The 17,970-nt window shown below is 31.2% G+C and overlaps 2 protein-coding genes across 2 annotated transcripts in view; both read right to left on the bottom strand.

Moving 5' to 3' along the window:
• Positions 1-468: 468 nt before the first annotated feature.
• Positions 469-1,089, bottom strand: LOC130895619 (uncharacterized; the record flags this gene model as incomplete). The annotated part of the gene is given in 1 exon segment (XM_057803022.1): positions 469-1,089. A coding segment is annotated over 1 exon segment (621 nt), but the record flags the coding sequence as incomplete, so codon positions are not given.
• A 10,412-nt stretch (positions 1,090-11,501) lies between these two features.
• The window catches only part of LOC130895024 (uncharacterized), a 721,573-nt gene continuing 715,104 nt past the window's right edge, over positions 11,502-17,970 (bottom strand). The window contains exon 3 of the transcript XR_009059419.1: positions 11,502-11,538. The gene's annotated coding sequence lies outside the window, so the exon portion shown is untranslated. The remainder of the gene's footprint in view (positions 11,539-17,970) is intronic.

Raw genomic sequence — 17,970 nt, forward strand, 5'->3', positions numbered from 1 at the left:
TGTTTGATTCGTGTAACTCAATCGGTTATCGAGTTATTTGCTTCTAAAAAGTTCACTAAATTTTAATTTTTTCATAAAAAAATTTTATTATTCCTTTAATATGTAACAATAACAAAAATAAAAAACTTCAAAGCAAATGCTCAAAATGCCCACCATTTACTTCAATACACTTTATGATCCGCTTTCGTAAAGATCTCTTAATATCAAATAATCGTTGTCTATTATTTTTAATTACATCCGCAGCTCCAAAGGATTTAAATCAGGGCCTCTTGGTGGCCAAGCAAACTCACTTCCACGACCAATCCATCAATGCGGAAACTGTTCGTTTAAGTATTGACGAACTTGTAAAGCATAATGTGGTGGTGCTCCGTCGTGCAAAAACCACATATTTTGTCTTAAAGCGAGAGGTATATCCTCTAGTAATTCGTGTAAATGTTCTTGAAAATAATCTAAATAAAGAAGTCCATTTAAATTGGTAGGCAGTTCAAAAGGACCTATTAAATACCCAAATATTACACCACACCAAATGTTAACCTTAAACTCGTGCTGAAAATGTGTTTCCCTCATAGCATGTGATTATTTTTATAATTAAATGGTAAATGTTGCCAAATCAGTAAAAAGAATTGTATTCAGAAAATCTGGGTTAACATTTTGTTTATCTTGAAAAAAATGGGAAAATTGTAGACGCTTAGGTAAATCTTGAGGTAACAAATTCTGAACAGGAGTGTAATGATATGGATGCAATTTTTCCCTTTTCAGTATTCTAAAAATAGATGATTGGCTTATACCTGTTTGCAGACTTAATCGGCGAGTACTGATATCTGGATTCTCCGTAACACAAATTAAAATTTCATCTTCTTCATCGGCAGTGATTGTTTTTGTAGCACCGTGCTCAGTTTTAGAGTGTAAAGACCCCGTTTCACCTAAACGGTTATAAAGATTTCGGTACAGTTTGTAATTGGGTTGCCTTCGATTTGGGTATAATTGTGAATATCTTCGAGCCGCAGCTGGACCACTATAATTTGACTGAGCAAACACACAAATCATATCGCGCATATCATTATTGGAAAAATCGTTATGCCTAGGCATTATTTAATAAATAACTATTACACTTGTTAATTACCAAATTGTTAATAAATGGTATACTAATGTATTACTTATTCTTATTATTATCCAATTTTTGCTGCTACACAAACTGTCTAAAAGTGACACAAGCCTACTTAAAAAAAACGAAAAATTTGCTTTGAAGTTTTTTATTTTTGTTATTGTTACATATTTAAGGAATAATAAAATTTTTTTATGAAAAAATTAAAATTTATTGAACTTTTTAGAAGCAAATAACTGGATAACCGATTGAGTTACACGAATCAAACAAGAGTAACTTTTTTTGTAGAATTTAACGCTTTTTTATTTTTTTTTATTATTTTAGTTGCAAGTTCAGCCCAAAAAAAGTTTACTTTGATTTAATTAACACAAACAAGTGTAACTAGCGCCATCTATTAGCAATGTTAAATTAGAGTGCAAATTATGATTCCTCATGCCAACAAATGTAAATTTGCCAATTTTCAAAGAGAAATTATGAAAACATAAAAAATTATTGCGAAAATCAAAATTTAAATTTAAACTAGCAATATTTGCATAAGGCATGTTGAGCAGAATCATCATATTTTGAGGTCTAGAATCTACAGTTCAGAGATTGAACATTCTTAATGAATTATCCTGTATATGTATATATTAACATAGTCGTGGAGAATAATATTTCTCACAGTATGAACAATATTTAGTTTTGAAATCAAGTAAATTATGAGAAATATGTCAATATTCATAGCAGTTGTCGAGAATATATATTATTGTTGGCAAATAAGATGATTCAGCGTCATTTAACATAGTATTTATTAATACGTCAAAAAATAATGACTGAGAATATACGTCAAAGTAGTTATTTTTGTATTAAGTGCGTTAAACAAGTGTTGTTTAATAGCACAAGAAGGTGGCATAAAAACACGAATTTTATACAAGAAATACAAACAATATTTTTATACAACTGTGAATGTGAAATAAATGCTTCCAATACACTTTGGCGTGTTTTTTTGTCCCGATAAGTTATGTTGCAAAAAAATAGTCGAAAATAACTAAATAATACTTTAGGATTTTTCGGAGACTATGATCGGGTTAACCCGAACATGATCTGAATGTTCAAAAACTAACCATTAGTTAATCGGGTCGTATTCATATGATATGATCCTTTCTACCCTGGTAGACCGGTGGGTAAATGCTATCAGCTGAAGGGTTGTTTCATTTGTGTATCATTTTTTGAACTTCAAAAATTATTTATTGTCTACTCTTAAAGCCTAATTTTACATGTGAAGTTTAATCCTCAAATGTCAGGTAAAACTTCAGATATCGACTTTTCATGTTCAATAGATGGCGTTTACTGACAAACTACAGTTTAAACATTACTGGTGGTCTGGAGGTAACTTCAGTTTAACATGAACCGGAGGATCCGAATCTACCTTTTCCAAATTGTTCTCATTTTTCCAATATTATAAAAGGTTCGGTAAAATTATTTACACTTTATATTTGATGAGCTCGACGACGATAAAATGCAATTGCAATTGGTTCTTTGTTAATTTTTGTTCGTACAGCTTTCTCAAATAATTCAACTTTAAAACAAATATCGGAAAAATTTTGCTTATATTTCCGCGTTAGGCACAACTGGCAAAAAAATGTCTGTTTAGCTGTGACCTGTAAAATAGTTTAAACTCTTAATTAATCTCCAGTTTTACCTTAGGCTGTAAAATTGGACTCTAATGGTTGTCTACTATTAATTAATTAAACGTAAATCATCGATTTCTGCTCAATAATACAATTATTGCACATCTATTATACAATTAAATAATTATCATGGATGAATTAAAGCACTAAAAAGTGAAAAAAAAGTTCTTATAGATCATCTTTTAAATTTGGAATTTCTACCGAAAATTGAAAGCGACGTTCGGAAGCTGCGATGTGAGTTTCTTTCAGGGTTAGGATCCGCAATCAGCTGATTGGAAATTTACCTGAACTCGGGTCATAATTTCCGAAAAGTACTTTTTCCATACATGTTATCCTTATGGTGCATGCCACTAAGTGTTCACAAAAGCCTGAAATACTCTTTTGGGTGACATGGCGACTACGATCGTTGTGGTTGTGGTAAGAAGGTCACGACGAGGTGGGTCGAAGCGAGCGTTGAAAGAATTATTGGAATTTTCAAAACTCAAAGCAATAAAGATTGCAACCATGTGAATCTATCTCATTATTAAATGCGGTAAAGGATATTATAAATATTTAGAAACATTGCTGTGACACACCACCATTTCTCACTATCAACATTTTAACTTTCTTTAATGTAAATTAGTTAAACACTCCACTAAAAATAATCAATGACTTATTTATTCTGTTTTTACATTTTTCATTATTTACCCCAGCACTCAACACTTTTCATAATCAATTCTACTTGTCTTTACGATTATAACGCTCTGGATTAAGTGGAACAGGACAGACCGCTGCCGTGAACGTGATTGTCGTGAGTGCTTAGTGGAATGCACCATTAATTTTATCAATACGTTCAATATTCACAGTATCTGATATAGAAACAGTTTGTTGGCACACCACAAGTTTGGCTGGATTTGCTCTAAGTGGCTTCAATTACAAATTATTTTCAGGAAAGTAATGTCGATTATGATAGTGAAAAGTGTTTCATACAATAGTTGTATATAATAAAAAAATTTGAAACTTTTATTGCATATATTTTTCGACTAACCTCAAAGTTTTCGAGAAAATGACGAAAAACCGATTTTTCTGTTTTTTTTTCGCGTGAAATTTATTCAAATTCAAAGAATTTCAATTCAAAATTGAATGTTTTTCGAGATTTTACTATTTTTCCGCAAAAACACTAATTTCGGCTAGCTTTATTGATTTTTTTTTTAATTTTGATGTTGTTCTAGAGTAGGACTTTTTTTCGACGAGATGTCTACTTTCAAGGTATATCGATTTTTAATGATTTTTTGTTACTGTTATTTAGAGGTTTAAAATTGAGAAAAACCGAAAAAAAAATTTTTCGACCCTGAAACTTCTCGTTTTTTTCATTGGTTCCAATTTTTTAGTATATATATATGTAAATAATTCATAATATTTTGATGGAAAAACTTACTTTGGTATAAAATAAATAAAGTTGAATGAATTTACTTATTAGAAATAACGCTAAAATTGGATAAAAAAATACTGTTATGTATTCAAACAAAAAAAATTTACAAAATATAAAATTTCACAACATACAGGTACTTGAAAGGCCGCCCCAAAACGACTGAAGGTTGTGGGAAGGGGGGTAGGATAAAGTAAGCCTGCATTCATAGGTTGTTCTGGTGTAGTAGTAAATCTCTATTTGACTAGTTGTATTTGTAATATTTTATTATTGGTGTTTATAATCAAAAAGATGCAGATCACATAACCATAGCAAAAAATGGATCTCAAATTACAGTTTGTATTTACAAAAGTAAACAAGTTTATAATCAATTATTGAATCAATCACTTTTAAATTGGGAAAACTCCCTTCAACTGAAGAAGCAACTGCATAACACTCCTACAGAGTCTATTATCAATTGCAAACTTTGTTGGGTAATTTTGACTATGATGGGACAACAAAAAAGTAAAGGACTGGGGCTGGAAAGAAAATGTAGGAGCACTCGTGCCGTAGCATTGAGTGTCTACTCAATGTTGAAAAGTACATTGAATTTAAATGAAAATATTGATATAAAGAATTTTCATAATTAATCCAGCTCATTTAGAACAAAAGCGTCGGATACCGAGGAAAAAAATCTAAAGTTCCATTAACTTTATTCAAGATACTGATAAAAGACAAATTTGCTTTATAAGGTACACATATAATCAATTCCCAGCTTGATTAGAAAATGGCTTGAAAAATACATGTATAATAGCTACACATGTCACCAACAACCACAATTACACTGTTTGATAAGTGTCGATTTTTTATTGAATTTTATAATTTTAAATAGTAGAAAATTTTTTTTACCCTATTGTTGCAGATCGTTGTTTTTCTAATTTTTTCATCTACCGAAAAAAAAATAAAACAAGAAAAAAAATTGTTTATAACAATTTGTTTAATAAACAAATGAATAAATTACGAGTAAAAAATTTTTTTTTGCAATTATGTAGAGAAATGCAAATAATGATTTTTAAGAAAAAAAAAATTTCTTAAATATTTATTTAAATAATAGTTATATTAAAAAAACGATTATAAACAATAAGATATTGTTATTAAGAAAAATTTTTTTTTTAAAAAATCATTATTTTCTCAGGCTAATAATGTGGTAAAAAAAAATTTTTGAAAAATATTCAATTAGTCCATTTGTTTAAAAATTTTTTATAAACAAATGGCATAAACAAATTTTTAAAATTCCAATATGGTGCCAAGGATGAATATAAAATCATACCTGGCTTAAAGTTATTGAAAAAAAAAATAGTTTAAATAATATTATATCAATTTTTCTTTTTTTAACTTGATTAAAAATTAATAATTAATGAAATAAAAAAATTTTTTAATTTTTTTTATGCCATCTTGTTCAGGATATTAATAAAAAGGAATCTACGAGAGGAAAAAAATGATATCAGTAATACAATTCAAATTATTTTCCAAATAATATATACACATTTTCCAGAAATTGTTCATTGAAACAGTTCAATGTCATCCACATCACTGCCCAGTCATAAATTTTTGAGTGAAATTTACCAATAATGTCTGCAGGTATTTTTACGTAGGTACTGATTTTTGGCAGATTTGGTAAACCAGTCCTCGGTTTTTTTTAAGTAGAAAATTTGTTCATTGAGTCCACTAATCAAGTTTTTCACTCTAACTTTGCTTACATGTTCATTGAAGTGAAAGTGAAGTGAAAATGTTGTAGTTGTCTAGCCTTTGCCAAAAGTTCAATATTCCTCACTCAGTTTTGACCAAAAATGGACAAGAGGCGTTTCTTTAATGACTGATTCACATAATATAAGTTTTCTGTGGAATTCTTCTCATAACTGTGCAAATTTCAAATCGATTACAAAAAAAAATTAATTTAATAAAAGTTCCTTCCAAGCATACATTTGTTTACAATGGAATAATTGTAGAAATTTCAAACATTTCATAAAAAGTCATAGAGCACCTCTTAAAAAGGCAAATTAACACACATGATAAAAGAGAAAAATGACTCATATTTATTTATTAAATAAAAAAAATTACCAACTACTAGGTTCAATGAGTCTAAATATTGCCGTTTGCCTAATTTGTAATCACGCTTCTCCAATTTCAGAAATCGGCTATCCACTTAGGAACGCGGACCACGACATTTACCTACCTACTCCACGTTCAGAATTAGTTAAGGGCTCAATATTTTAAAATGCAAAAAATGCACAATCACTTGTCAATTGAAATCAAATCGATATCATCTTTTCCCGCATTCCGCAATAATTTGAGGGCATATTTACTGGAAAGTGCCTTCTACCCTGTAAACGACTTCTACGAGTATTCTAATAATAATATTAAATTCCGGGAATGCTGCATACTGGTTTAATTTTTGCTATGGACTTACCTATATACTAATTATAACCTATAATTTGGTTACCCATTGTGGTTTTCTTCTGTATATTAAAATTTTATTTTATTTGTATCATTATTTATTTTTATGTTTTTTATTATTGTGATACATTTTTGTTTGAAATTGAGATTATGAATAATTTTTATTTGTTTTAAACTACTTACGCTTGATCATTATTCGAAATTAAATGAATAATTAATTAATTTGTAAATTACTTACGTGCTTGCAGACTTTTGTTTAGAGGCAAATTTCTACAACACCGTTCATTTTAGCTCCATAAAAGGTTATTAGTTTATTAACTAAAAATAATCAGGCAATTTAAAAAAAAATTAAAAAAAAAAATAGTTTGCTCCAGTGGCGTAAAAAATAGGGGGATAAAAGTGATTACAAAGCATCAAAATTCAAATCAAAATGTTTGCGGATTCCCTGACAATTAATGAAGCAAAGTGAAGGAAATATTGTAGAAATATTATAGATGTTCTACATTTGAAAATCACTGGTGACGAGTTGGATTTTTTAATACGAAACAAAGCTACAAAGCATAAGATGGCGTACTCCATACTCCTCAATGCATAAACAAGCAAAAATGAGTAGGGGAAATGTAGGTAATGGGAGTCAGTAGGCAATGGTGATCACCTCAAAATAACGAAAACCGAGTGCGACCGACCGATCCAAACATAAGTACACGATAGCATGACGTGTCACACCCGTGTGCGAGCGGTGACTAGCTCAATTCGGCCGACGCGTTGGCGAGTAGTGGGTGTGTGAATATTTCGCGCCATTTTCATCTAATTTTTCGATTTAAGAAATACGGTAAATTACAAAATAACAAATATTTATTTCTGTACTTGTAATGTGTAATAGTTGTAGCATTTTAGCATGCAATTCAACAGCCATATTGTTATTATTACCTATAATTTCTCGCCAACATTTTTTTCCGTTTTATTAACTATGTAGGTAATCGGAGTCGGGTGATCCCATTGCCTACCTAATCTCGGTAAAACAGTATTTTTTTGTTTGTAGATGCCGAAAGTTCGTGCTAGAAAGACTAATAAAGCTAACTGGGAAAATCGGGATCAAAGTTAATTTTTTTTTAAATTAATAAATAATAAGCCAAAGTGATTAAAGTTGATCTCAATCGATAGTTAGTAAAGTAAAGTTTATAATAAGAACAGAGTAATAAATAGTTGATTCATACATTTGCTTTTTTTTCTTTTTCGCTTAAGTAATCCCCATTACCTACATTTACCCTAGATCAAACATTAAATACATGCAGATTTCTTTCTTTGGTAGCAACCAAGAGTTGAGCATCAAGGTCAAACAGTAATAAACATTTTTACCGCGAAGTTCTGAAAAAGGGCCACTCTCCTCAACCAACTGAAGTGACACATTCTGACTTTTTCCTAAATTGAAAACGCAGGGACGTCATTTTTGGGTATGGAGAACATTCATACGGTTATAACTGACTACCAATGTGACCGTTTCAGTGCATTTTCATTGAATTAACATAAAAAATAAACTATTTGAAAGTTTATCAAAATCATTAAAGTATTAAATTTCGGAACTTTAAAGATAGAGAAACTAAAGTTCAATTTTCGTCAAATTGAATTTTTTACTGATTTTTCTGTCCAACAACGGATTTATCTTCCGTTGGTTCCAAGTTTGAGGAGACCTCAATTCAACAACTAAAATTATCATCAACTCGAACTTATCCTGGATTTTGGAGGTTATGTTATGGTACCTGCTTGTAATTTTTGAGCTGTTGTGAAGATATAATTATTATTTAATTTTAGTAAATTAAGTATTCAGCAATTAAATGTAACAAATTGAGTGATGTAGGGTTTTTTAAGTAGAAGACGGCTTCTAGTAAATTTAGGAGTATAGATGAATGTAAAAAAGCTGAGTAAGGAGTAATAGTAATAGTCATTTACTACAGACAAATAAATGAAACATGGCTGAAGTTAGTTTGTAACCAATATTGATTATTTTGTTAGGTAAAATCCAGCAGAAATATTTAGGTAGCCATCTCAACATTTCATAAATGTACTCTTTGTGCATAGAATATTTTTTCTAAAAAACAGCTTTTCCATGAAATCTTCAATGAAGAGTTTAATTTATCGTTTACCTTATCTGATGAGTTTGATAAGAACCTAACTGACATGAACTCAGCTGAGGAATTGGATATAAATGAAAAAAATTGAACGCTTAGAAAAGGCTTCTGTCAGGTACAAATTTAAAAAAAGAATAAGAAGTGTCTGCCAACTTAACCTAACCTAATAAGCCCACAGAACTTCTATCTTTGGACTACATCATCCATGACACCCCTACCAATAAAACATGGTGCATACTGAGGAGCAAGGGGTTAGCAAGTAGAGGAGGGAATGAAAGGAATCTTGCCTTTAATCATGGGAAGTTCAAGAATTACTATATGGTCGCATAATTTCATTGGAGTGGCCAAAACAACGAACATGAATATCATCTTACATCATAAAAAGGGTAAAAGAGAATTTGATGTCTCGCTCAGTTTTTACATGCAACGATGGGTGAATTTTATAGCTTACTTAAGATGAAGAACCAATTCTTTGTATAAAGAATGAATAAAAAGAATTCCCTTGATTTTTATTTCTTACAAAACCTAAAGAAGCTACATTTTAATGAAATTAAACACTAAACTAAACTTTTTTGATATCAACAACTGTTTCAATAATTTTTAGATAAAATGTTCTGTTATAAAAAGTTTTAAAATAACATCAAGGTAATAATAATTTTATATGTAAAATATATCATTATCAAGTCCAAATGTTGAATTTCCATATCGAGCCACAATAAGTCCAATATTTTCAATGTTTTTAAGAAAATGGTATTTGTCATAATTGTAGTCAATGGATATAATGTTGATTAAACTATTCATTGTCCTCATTGTTCTATGTTGGTATCATGTGTTCTGAAAAGAATGTGAGATTTAAGGTATTTTTAGTTTCCTGTAAAATTGGTTATTTGTGATTTAAGTTCTTGTAGCTCTGTAGGTGCAGATTGATCAAATAATAAGAAAATAAGTAAAAAGAGATATTTGATAAAATGTAAAACTATGTGACAGCCCGCCTATAATTTAATTACGCTTTTGCTAATCACATTTTTTAGAAGAATTACCTAAAACATCTATATTATGTCAGATTATGGTTAAATGCAGTAGGGAAAAGTGAGTAAATCGTCTTCTGTTTTGTTATATTTACCATATTCTGCATTTTCTCCATTCCCCAAATTAAAATGTTCACACTTCTGTCCCGTTTTGGCGCCCTACATGTTTTTCCATTTGGAGAAACACCTGAGCGGTGAATATAATTTTAAGATAGATCCATACTCGTATTTTTTCGAGGCAAAAGTAAGGAGACTAAACTATACAGAAGAAACCTTGACTGGTGATGAGTATTACAGATGATAAATTATTAGTACTAGCCTCAAAGAAATATTTCCTTGGAGCTACTAATAAATATCTATTATTCATGGATTGAACCATAATAATATCAATCTTATTAAGAAGATATTAAAATAATTTGATAACTAGCAAACTTGTCAAGAAAGTAGAGCAATTCTTTGACAATAGAACATACCTGTTTATTAGAAGGTAAAACATTTTACGTGTACAGGAACAAGTTCCGTGCAAATTTCCCGCAGTTTCATTGATGACAATACATCGGAACACCAACTGAAGCAAAATCAGAACTTTTTTTAAAACATTTGAAATTAGCACTTACTCTAGGTAGATTACATAGAAAAAATCACATCAAGATCTTGTTTGAATATAAAAAACAACCAAAGAAATAATAAAACTGTCATTAGAATACTCAATATATTAAATATATTCGATCAAAAGTTTTATTTAGGTTGTATAAACTCAACGTTATAGCTACTTTTATATTAGTATTTAATATATTTCCATGAAATAAGTAATTATAGGATAAAAAAACAACTTAAGACACCACAGTTTGCTAAAAATCATTTGAACTAGGTATAATGTAATATTCTTAGACGAGTTTAGATTGTGTCTGACAATAATTTACGTGTCCCATTCAGGTGGATATGGATGGCATTAAAAGGAGAGTCACATCGATATGGTGATTATTAAAAGACAGTCTGAATGCTCACAGTTACCTTTTTAACGTAATACAATCATAAGTACTTTTCGAAAAAATAATCAAAAATTAGCTTCAGCACATCGATATCCAAGAAATTTACAACAGTAGTTGATATTAAACGCTAGCTCTATATTTATTTCCACCACCATACATGATTTTTTATCACGTCATTGCAATATTAAAAAATTATTATGCGTTAATTTTGTTGTCAAAAGTTCGACAGACAGTTATGAGCTCCGACCTCCTCAAGTTTCTTCCACCTCTTTATCGACTTCCGCTTGTTGGGAGCCGATATTAAGAGCAACTTCAACAATCCCGTAATTTCATCAGTTTTTGCTTGTCTTTCGATAAATTGAGAATCTTTATCGGTGGATAATGTTCATAAGCGGGTTTACTCTTTAATCCATCTGAGTCGTCCTACTTAATAGTTGTTATTATGTATGTACTACTTAGTATTTTTGGTAGATTGAAAGTTATATATACTGCGTCACAATCCAATGTCAAAAATATGTCAGACTATTTCCTTCGAAAAATTTAAGCCAACCAAAAAGCTGTAATATTTTATGTTTACCTAGCAACGATCAAATTTCAGCGATAATACTGCACTAGTGCAAATTATCGATAATTTGCACTAGTGCCAAATTTTCGTCTAGGATTAATAAACATCATTTGGTTTTAATTTTATATTTTAAGAAAAGGAACAATTATTGAAAATGCAATTAGAATATACAACTTTACTGGAGGCCGACGATGGTGTTTCTATGCTGCTTCCACCACTTGTTATTATAATTTAAAGAATAACAAATTTTAAACACAGAATTAAGTTTATTTTAAATTAAATTTTTCTCAGGAAATAGTCTGCCAAAATGCCCTCTCGTGCATGTCAAATTGTCTCATAATTTCCTCTCGTGCGCATTCGCGCACTCGAGAAAATTAAATTATCGACAATTTGACATGCACTCGGGACATTAATATTGACTATTTCCTTCGAAAAATTTAAGCCAACCAAAAAGCTGTAATATTTTATGTTTACCTAGCAACGATCAAATTTCAGCGATAATACTGCACTAGTGCAAATTATCGATAATTTGCACTAGTGCCAAATTTTCGTCTAGGATGTAAACTCATTTTGAAATATTTTTTCACGAACAAAACTGTTGTCAATAAGTTACCGTAGATACCAATTCAATGCCAATATGATGATCGTCAACTACGGTATAATTTAAAGAATAACAAATTTTAAACACAGAATTAAGTTTATTTTAAATTAAATTTTTCTCAGGAAATAGTCTGCCAAAATGCCCTCTCGTGCATGTCAAATTGTCTCATAATTTCCTCTCGTGCGCATTCGCGCACTCGAGAAAATTAAATTATCGACAATTCGACATGCACTCGGGACATTAATATTGACTATTTCCTTCGAAAAATTTAAGCCAACCAAAAAGCTGTAATATTTTATGTTTACCTAGCAACGATCAAATTTCAGCGATAATACTGCACTAGTGCAAATTATCGATAATTTGCACTAGTGCCAAATTTTCGTCTAGGATGTAAACTCATTTTGAAATATTTTTTCACGAACAAAACTGTTGTCAATAAGTTACCGTAGATACCAATTCAATGCCAATATGATGATCGTCAACTACGGTATAATTTAAAGAATAACAAATTTTAAACACAGAATTAAGTTTATTTTAAATTAAATTTTTCTCAGGAAATAGTCTGCCAAAATGCCCTCTCGTGCATGTCAAATTGTCTCATAATTTCCTCTTGTGCGCATTCGCGCACTCGAGAAAATTAAATTATCGACAATTTGACATGCACTCGGGACATTAATATTGAGAATTTTTCATTCCAAAGTCAAAAGCAGGTTTTTACAGTTCTATTTAGTTATCAAGGTTTACGATCCACATGTAGAATTTATATGAAAATTGTCTACTTTTGAAGTGGCTCCTGAGGCCAAAATAACTTTTTCGTTTTTCTTAGCAGATGTTTTGTTACTATTAACAAGTGAGTCTGAATAAAAAAAGGACTCTTCCACCTCAAGATTATAGTTTACCATATTTTATCCATTGTTTCTAGTTCTAATACTTAGTAGAAATGACTTGATGACTTTGTTGATCGTTAAACCGAGCTTATTCGTCTCTGTAGTAAATATGACAAATTTTGTTAGGAAAGAAGGGTTAGCTGAAAAGTTTCCGACCTCATCCTGATTATGTCAAGATTAATTTAAGTTGGGAAATATATATGCGCATCCGATAAAAATTTCAGCCATTTTGGAAGTCTAGTTTCCGTTTGACAATCGTATTAGTGAATAGTTACAAGGATTTTTCTGAAAATCGCAAAAATTGAATATTGTGCCGCCATTAAATATTTGTTTTTGAAAGGCAATACGTCTAGTCAAATAATAGCAAACTTTTAAGCAGTTGAATTCAAACCTGGCCGAATTTAGAAAGAAGGAACGTGCTTTTCCATTAGGACAACGCTCCTTCTCACACAATTAGCGTATTCATAAGATCTGGATCCCAGTAATTTTTTCCGTTTCCTAACTTCAAAGCTTTACTTTCAGGAGAGATATTTTTATCAGATGAGAATGTTATCGCATATATAAATTCCTTTGCTATGAAGAAAGACGTTAACAGTTTTATGTTTCCATCAGGACAAAGCACCTTCTCACACTTTGGTGATGGCCATGGCTAAAATTTATGAATTGTACTGCAATTGGATGACCACCCATTGTATTAACCAGATCTGGATCCTAGCCACTTTTCTTGTTTTTTAACCTCAAAGTCCCAGTGTGCAGGAGATATATTTTTATCAGATGATAATATATATATATATATATATATATATATATATATATATATATATATATATATTCAGCTATATTATGAGTGGTTTCTTATTGGGAACGTGGCAATAAAACACCAAAGTGGACTAACTTTAATATACTTTCCGAGCTTTCGAATACTTATGTATTCATCGTCTGGGAAATAATTAATTGAAATTTTCGGTGGTTTTGAATTGTATTAATTCTTGTGAAAATTTTAAATTCATAGGTTTGAAAATTTAATATTCAAATTGACGTTTACAGAGATAATGATTAATTGAAATATTGATCAATATTTCTTTATTAATTATTTTCCAGACGATGAATACATAATTATTCGAAAGCTCGGAAAATATATTGAAATTAGTCTACTTTGGTGTTTCATTGTATAAATTAATTTATGATAACGGGTCAAATTAGTTCAATCTTATAATAAAAATAAATAAAATGATTTTACAAATAAACGGCTTAGGAAAAAATGAATCTTACTCAACCTTTATCTTGACTAGAATCGTTTATTTACTCATAATTTCTAAACAAAATCCGACGTTCATAACGGTTGTCGACATCTATGTGTATTTACGAAATTAGAAGGTTTTTTAAATATATTGTGTGCAAACCTTCTTCAAAGGTTCTGTAGGAATTGTCCATATTTGTAACAAATACAATGTTAACATTTACGAAAATTAAGTTGGAATTTTTGCTGCCGTTTGTGATATTCACACTGAACACACTACCACTACACCAACACTCAAAATTAGACTGTTTGACACGCGTTTCGATAGCCAAGTTATCATCTTCAGACTAAAGGTAAACTAAAACCTATCAACTTGATTCACTAAATACTAAATTTTCCCACCAATAAACGTTCTCACGCGAAAAGTAATTCCAGCGGGAATTTTCATTTATTCCTTGACTACTGAATTTTAGAGTGAGTTGTAAGTAATAGACCTTTTGTCAATTTCAAGGCTTTCAAATACATCCAAAAATTTATTATTGGATACATTTCTTAACAATTTCACATTATTTAAATTTATTTAATGATTATGACTGACAGCGGGATCGGCAATATTCGATTTTCCGGTTCATCCATATTATAAGTGAGTATGTGCTCTTTAAACCGGACATTAATGGATCTCTTAGTCTGCCCGACATACTTTCCGTTACAGCAGTCAATTTCATATACAACTCTTTTCTAAAGGTTTTTTATCCTTAGGATTACCCAACAATTGTTTTAATGTATAATTGGATTTATAAGCCAAATTGAAAATCGCAAAAATTTCAAATTTTTAACTACATAAGAAAATGATTTGTGAGGTCATAGGTTTAATAAAAACATTGAGCAGTTGTCTGCTTGATGATCACGAGGTTATCGTTGCCAGCAACATAGTTTGTGCTGTTACAATACAGTTTTTATTTATTAGTTACGTATAAATTATTAAAAATTAAAAGCATAATAAACTTAATTACTATAAAATATTAAAATGAGTTAAATTTGATTCTTACTTACCATTTTTGTTGTATATTCGAATTTCTTGGCATCATAAAAAAAAACTTTATCAGGTGTTTTAGCCGTGGTATTTTTACATACTGGCACAAAATACGATTTATATACCATTTTTCAGATTAATTAAAGTTTGACAATAACGCTTATTTTAGAATAACCGAAGAAATAACTGTGGTATTTACTTTGTAACATATGTTCAGTGTTCATTTAATACCTATGACATCACGCTATATGGCTGCCTTACTGAAATGTTTGAACTACCTAAAAAATTTTTCAATTTTTTTCTCTATAAATATTGATCAAACAATTAAAAAAAATTTTTTACCCCAGAAATTATTTTTTGCAGACCCACAAGTTCACTATTGTTGATCATAATAAAAAATACTGTGTTTTTGTAAAAAACTACATTCATAACATAATATTTTGTTACATTCAATTCGTCTTTTTAAATATTGTATCTCTATTCATTTTTGAACATGTAGCCTTATTTGGGAGATTGCCAGTGCTGATTCAGGAGAGGGAGATCAATAACTGATCAAATAGTTACTATTTGCTGTCTGTTGGAAAAAAGCTATAAGCACAATATTTCCATACACCAGCTTTGCATAGATTACAAACAAGCCTATGATTGTGTTGATGTTACCCTAAGTCTTTTTGGCATTCCTCCGAAACTTATTCGCCTGGTTCAGATGACGTTAGCTGAGACCAAGAGCAAAGTGAAGATAGCGGGGGAGGTCTCACGAGAATTCCAAATATTACGAGGTCTTAGGAAAGGAGACGCCCTCTTCAACCTGACACTGGGTACGAGTCATCAGAAATATCTAAGTTAATAGAGAAGGAACTCAGGCCAATAGAACAGTGCAGTACCTGGCCTACACTGATGACATTGATCTACTCAGTCGAAGGCAGCGTGAACTGAAGGGAAGCTTTGAGCAGCTGGAGAAGGAATCCTGTAGAGCGGGGCTCACCATTAACTAATCTTAAAAAATAAATGGTTATTTCAAGGAACAGAAGAACTCCGCCGACTTTTGAAGTAGGCCGGTATAAGTTCGAAAATGTACCGTCATTTAAATACCTGGGATCACTAGTGACCGAAAATAAATCGATGGAAATAAGAGAACTTGTAAAAGCGGGGAATAGAGCATACTGCAGTCTCCAACGACTACTAAATTCACGTTTACTGAACGAAAAAGCGGATCTATCACACAATTCTCAGCCCGGTTGTCATGTACGCTAGCGAGACCTGGGTGTTGAACAGCCGCGAGCAGCAAAAGATCTTACGCCGAATATATGGACCACTGTGCGAGAAGAGAGTGTGGCGCAGCCGTACAAAAACCGAGTTCTAACGGCTCTATGAAGACCCCAGCTTGGTGACAGAAGTGAAGAGGACCAGACTCAAATGGCTAAGCCACTTAGAGCTTATGCCTAAGAAGCGGTGGGTGCGCAAAGCGTAGAAGCTGAGTGCAGGCCACCGCGCAAACGTTGACTGGAAGATGTCGAAGAAGGTCTTCGGGAGCTGGGTATGAGAAGGTGGAGACGCCGAGCGTTGAACCTTGATTACTGGAGGAATGTGGTGGACGAGGCCCATGTTCTTGAGGGCTGTAGTGCTTGTGGTAGTAGTAATAGCCTTATTTTTAGACGTATGTTGGGAAGTCTGTAATACATAAAAATTATAAAGAGAAGATAGTCAATATAGTTATTTTTGTATTAAGTGCCTTAAAAGAGTGTTATTTAATGGCACAGTAAAGTGTCAATTTTTCGCTGAGATCGCAGGTCGAGGCCAAAATGTGAATGTGAGTTTATATCGTTTGAAATATATTAAAAATAAATAGTTCCAATACATCTTGACGTGATTTTTTTGTCTCGATAAGTTGTCATTTTTAAAAGACTCTTTAGGACATTTCGGAGTCTATAATCGAGTTACCCGGATCGGGATCAGCTAATTAGAATTGAACTTTACTGCAAAATCAGTGAGAGGCAGTAAATCGTTAGATATCATGGAGGAATTAACGCTCAAAAAAGTCATAAAAATCAAAAGACAACGTTTTAAATTTGAAATTTCCACCGAAAATTGAGCGCGATGTTGTAATTTGTAATCTAAATCTCGTTCTGGGTTAGGATCCGCAATCAGCAAATAATGTGATATACCTTAAACAGGGCTGTAGTTTCCAAAAGTATTATTGTACGACATGAAATAGTTCAATACTTCAAATTCATTTATTCTGTTTATTCTGACAATCCAGCAATTTCATTTCTATCCATTCTCGGTATTTTGCTTTGTGTTCACCCCCAAAAACATCACTTTTTGTGATCTAGTGCAAAAACCTGATTTTTTTTTAAATAATGCATTTTTCGATCATTCCTGCTTAATGACAAAAAGTCATGGAAATTGTGTAATTACTTAATAAATAAATTGTAGTAGCTTATCAATGATTTGGTGAACTCTCCAAGGTCACTCTGGAAACTAAGTTGGAATTTCTGAAACCGTTGGAGATATTCATGCTGAACACACAGTTTACACTACCGCCCAGAAAAACTGTGTTCAACGCGCGTTTCCATAACCAAATTATCGTCTTCAGATACTAAAAGTAATCCATAATTATCAAAACGCGGGTCAGTCAATGTAACTGTTAGTGTTGTTATAGTGATACCGTAATAGTTATTTACGTAACTAGTTTTGAAAAGAGCAATATTGTTTAATAAGCTTAATTTTAAATTACGCAAGTTGAACAATATCGCTCTTCTCATAACGTGTTTACGTACAACGTTTTATCTAATTCCGCGCTTTTATAATATACTATAGAATCATCAATTTCAATGAAAATATTTATATGGAATAAAATGGTGTTAGAAGTATTG

This window comes from Diorhabda carinulata, chromosome 6 (assembly GCF_026250575.1).
Source record: "Diorhabda carinulata isolate Delta chromosome 6, icDioCari1.1, whole genome shotgun sequence".
NCBI lineage: Eukaryota > Metazoa > Arthropoda > Insecta > Coleoptera > Chrysomelidae > Diorhabda > Diorhabda carinulata.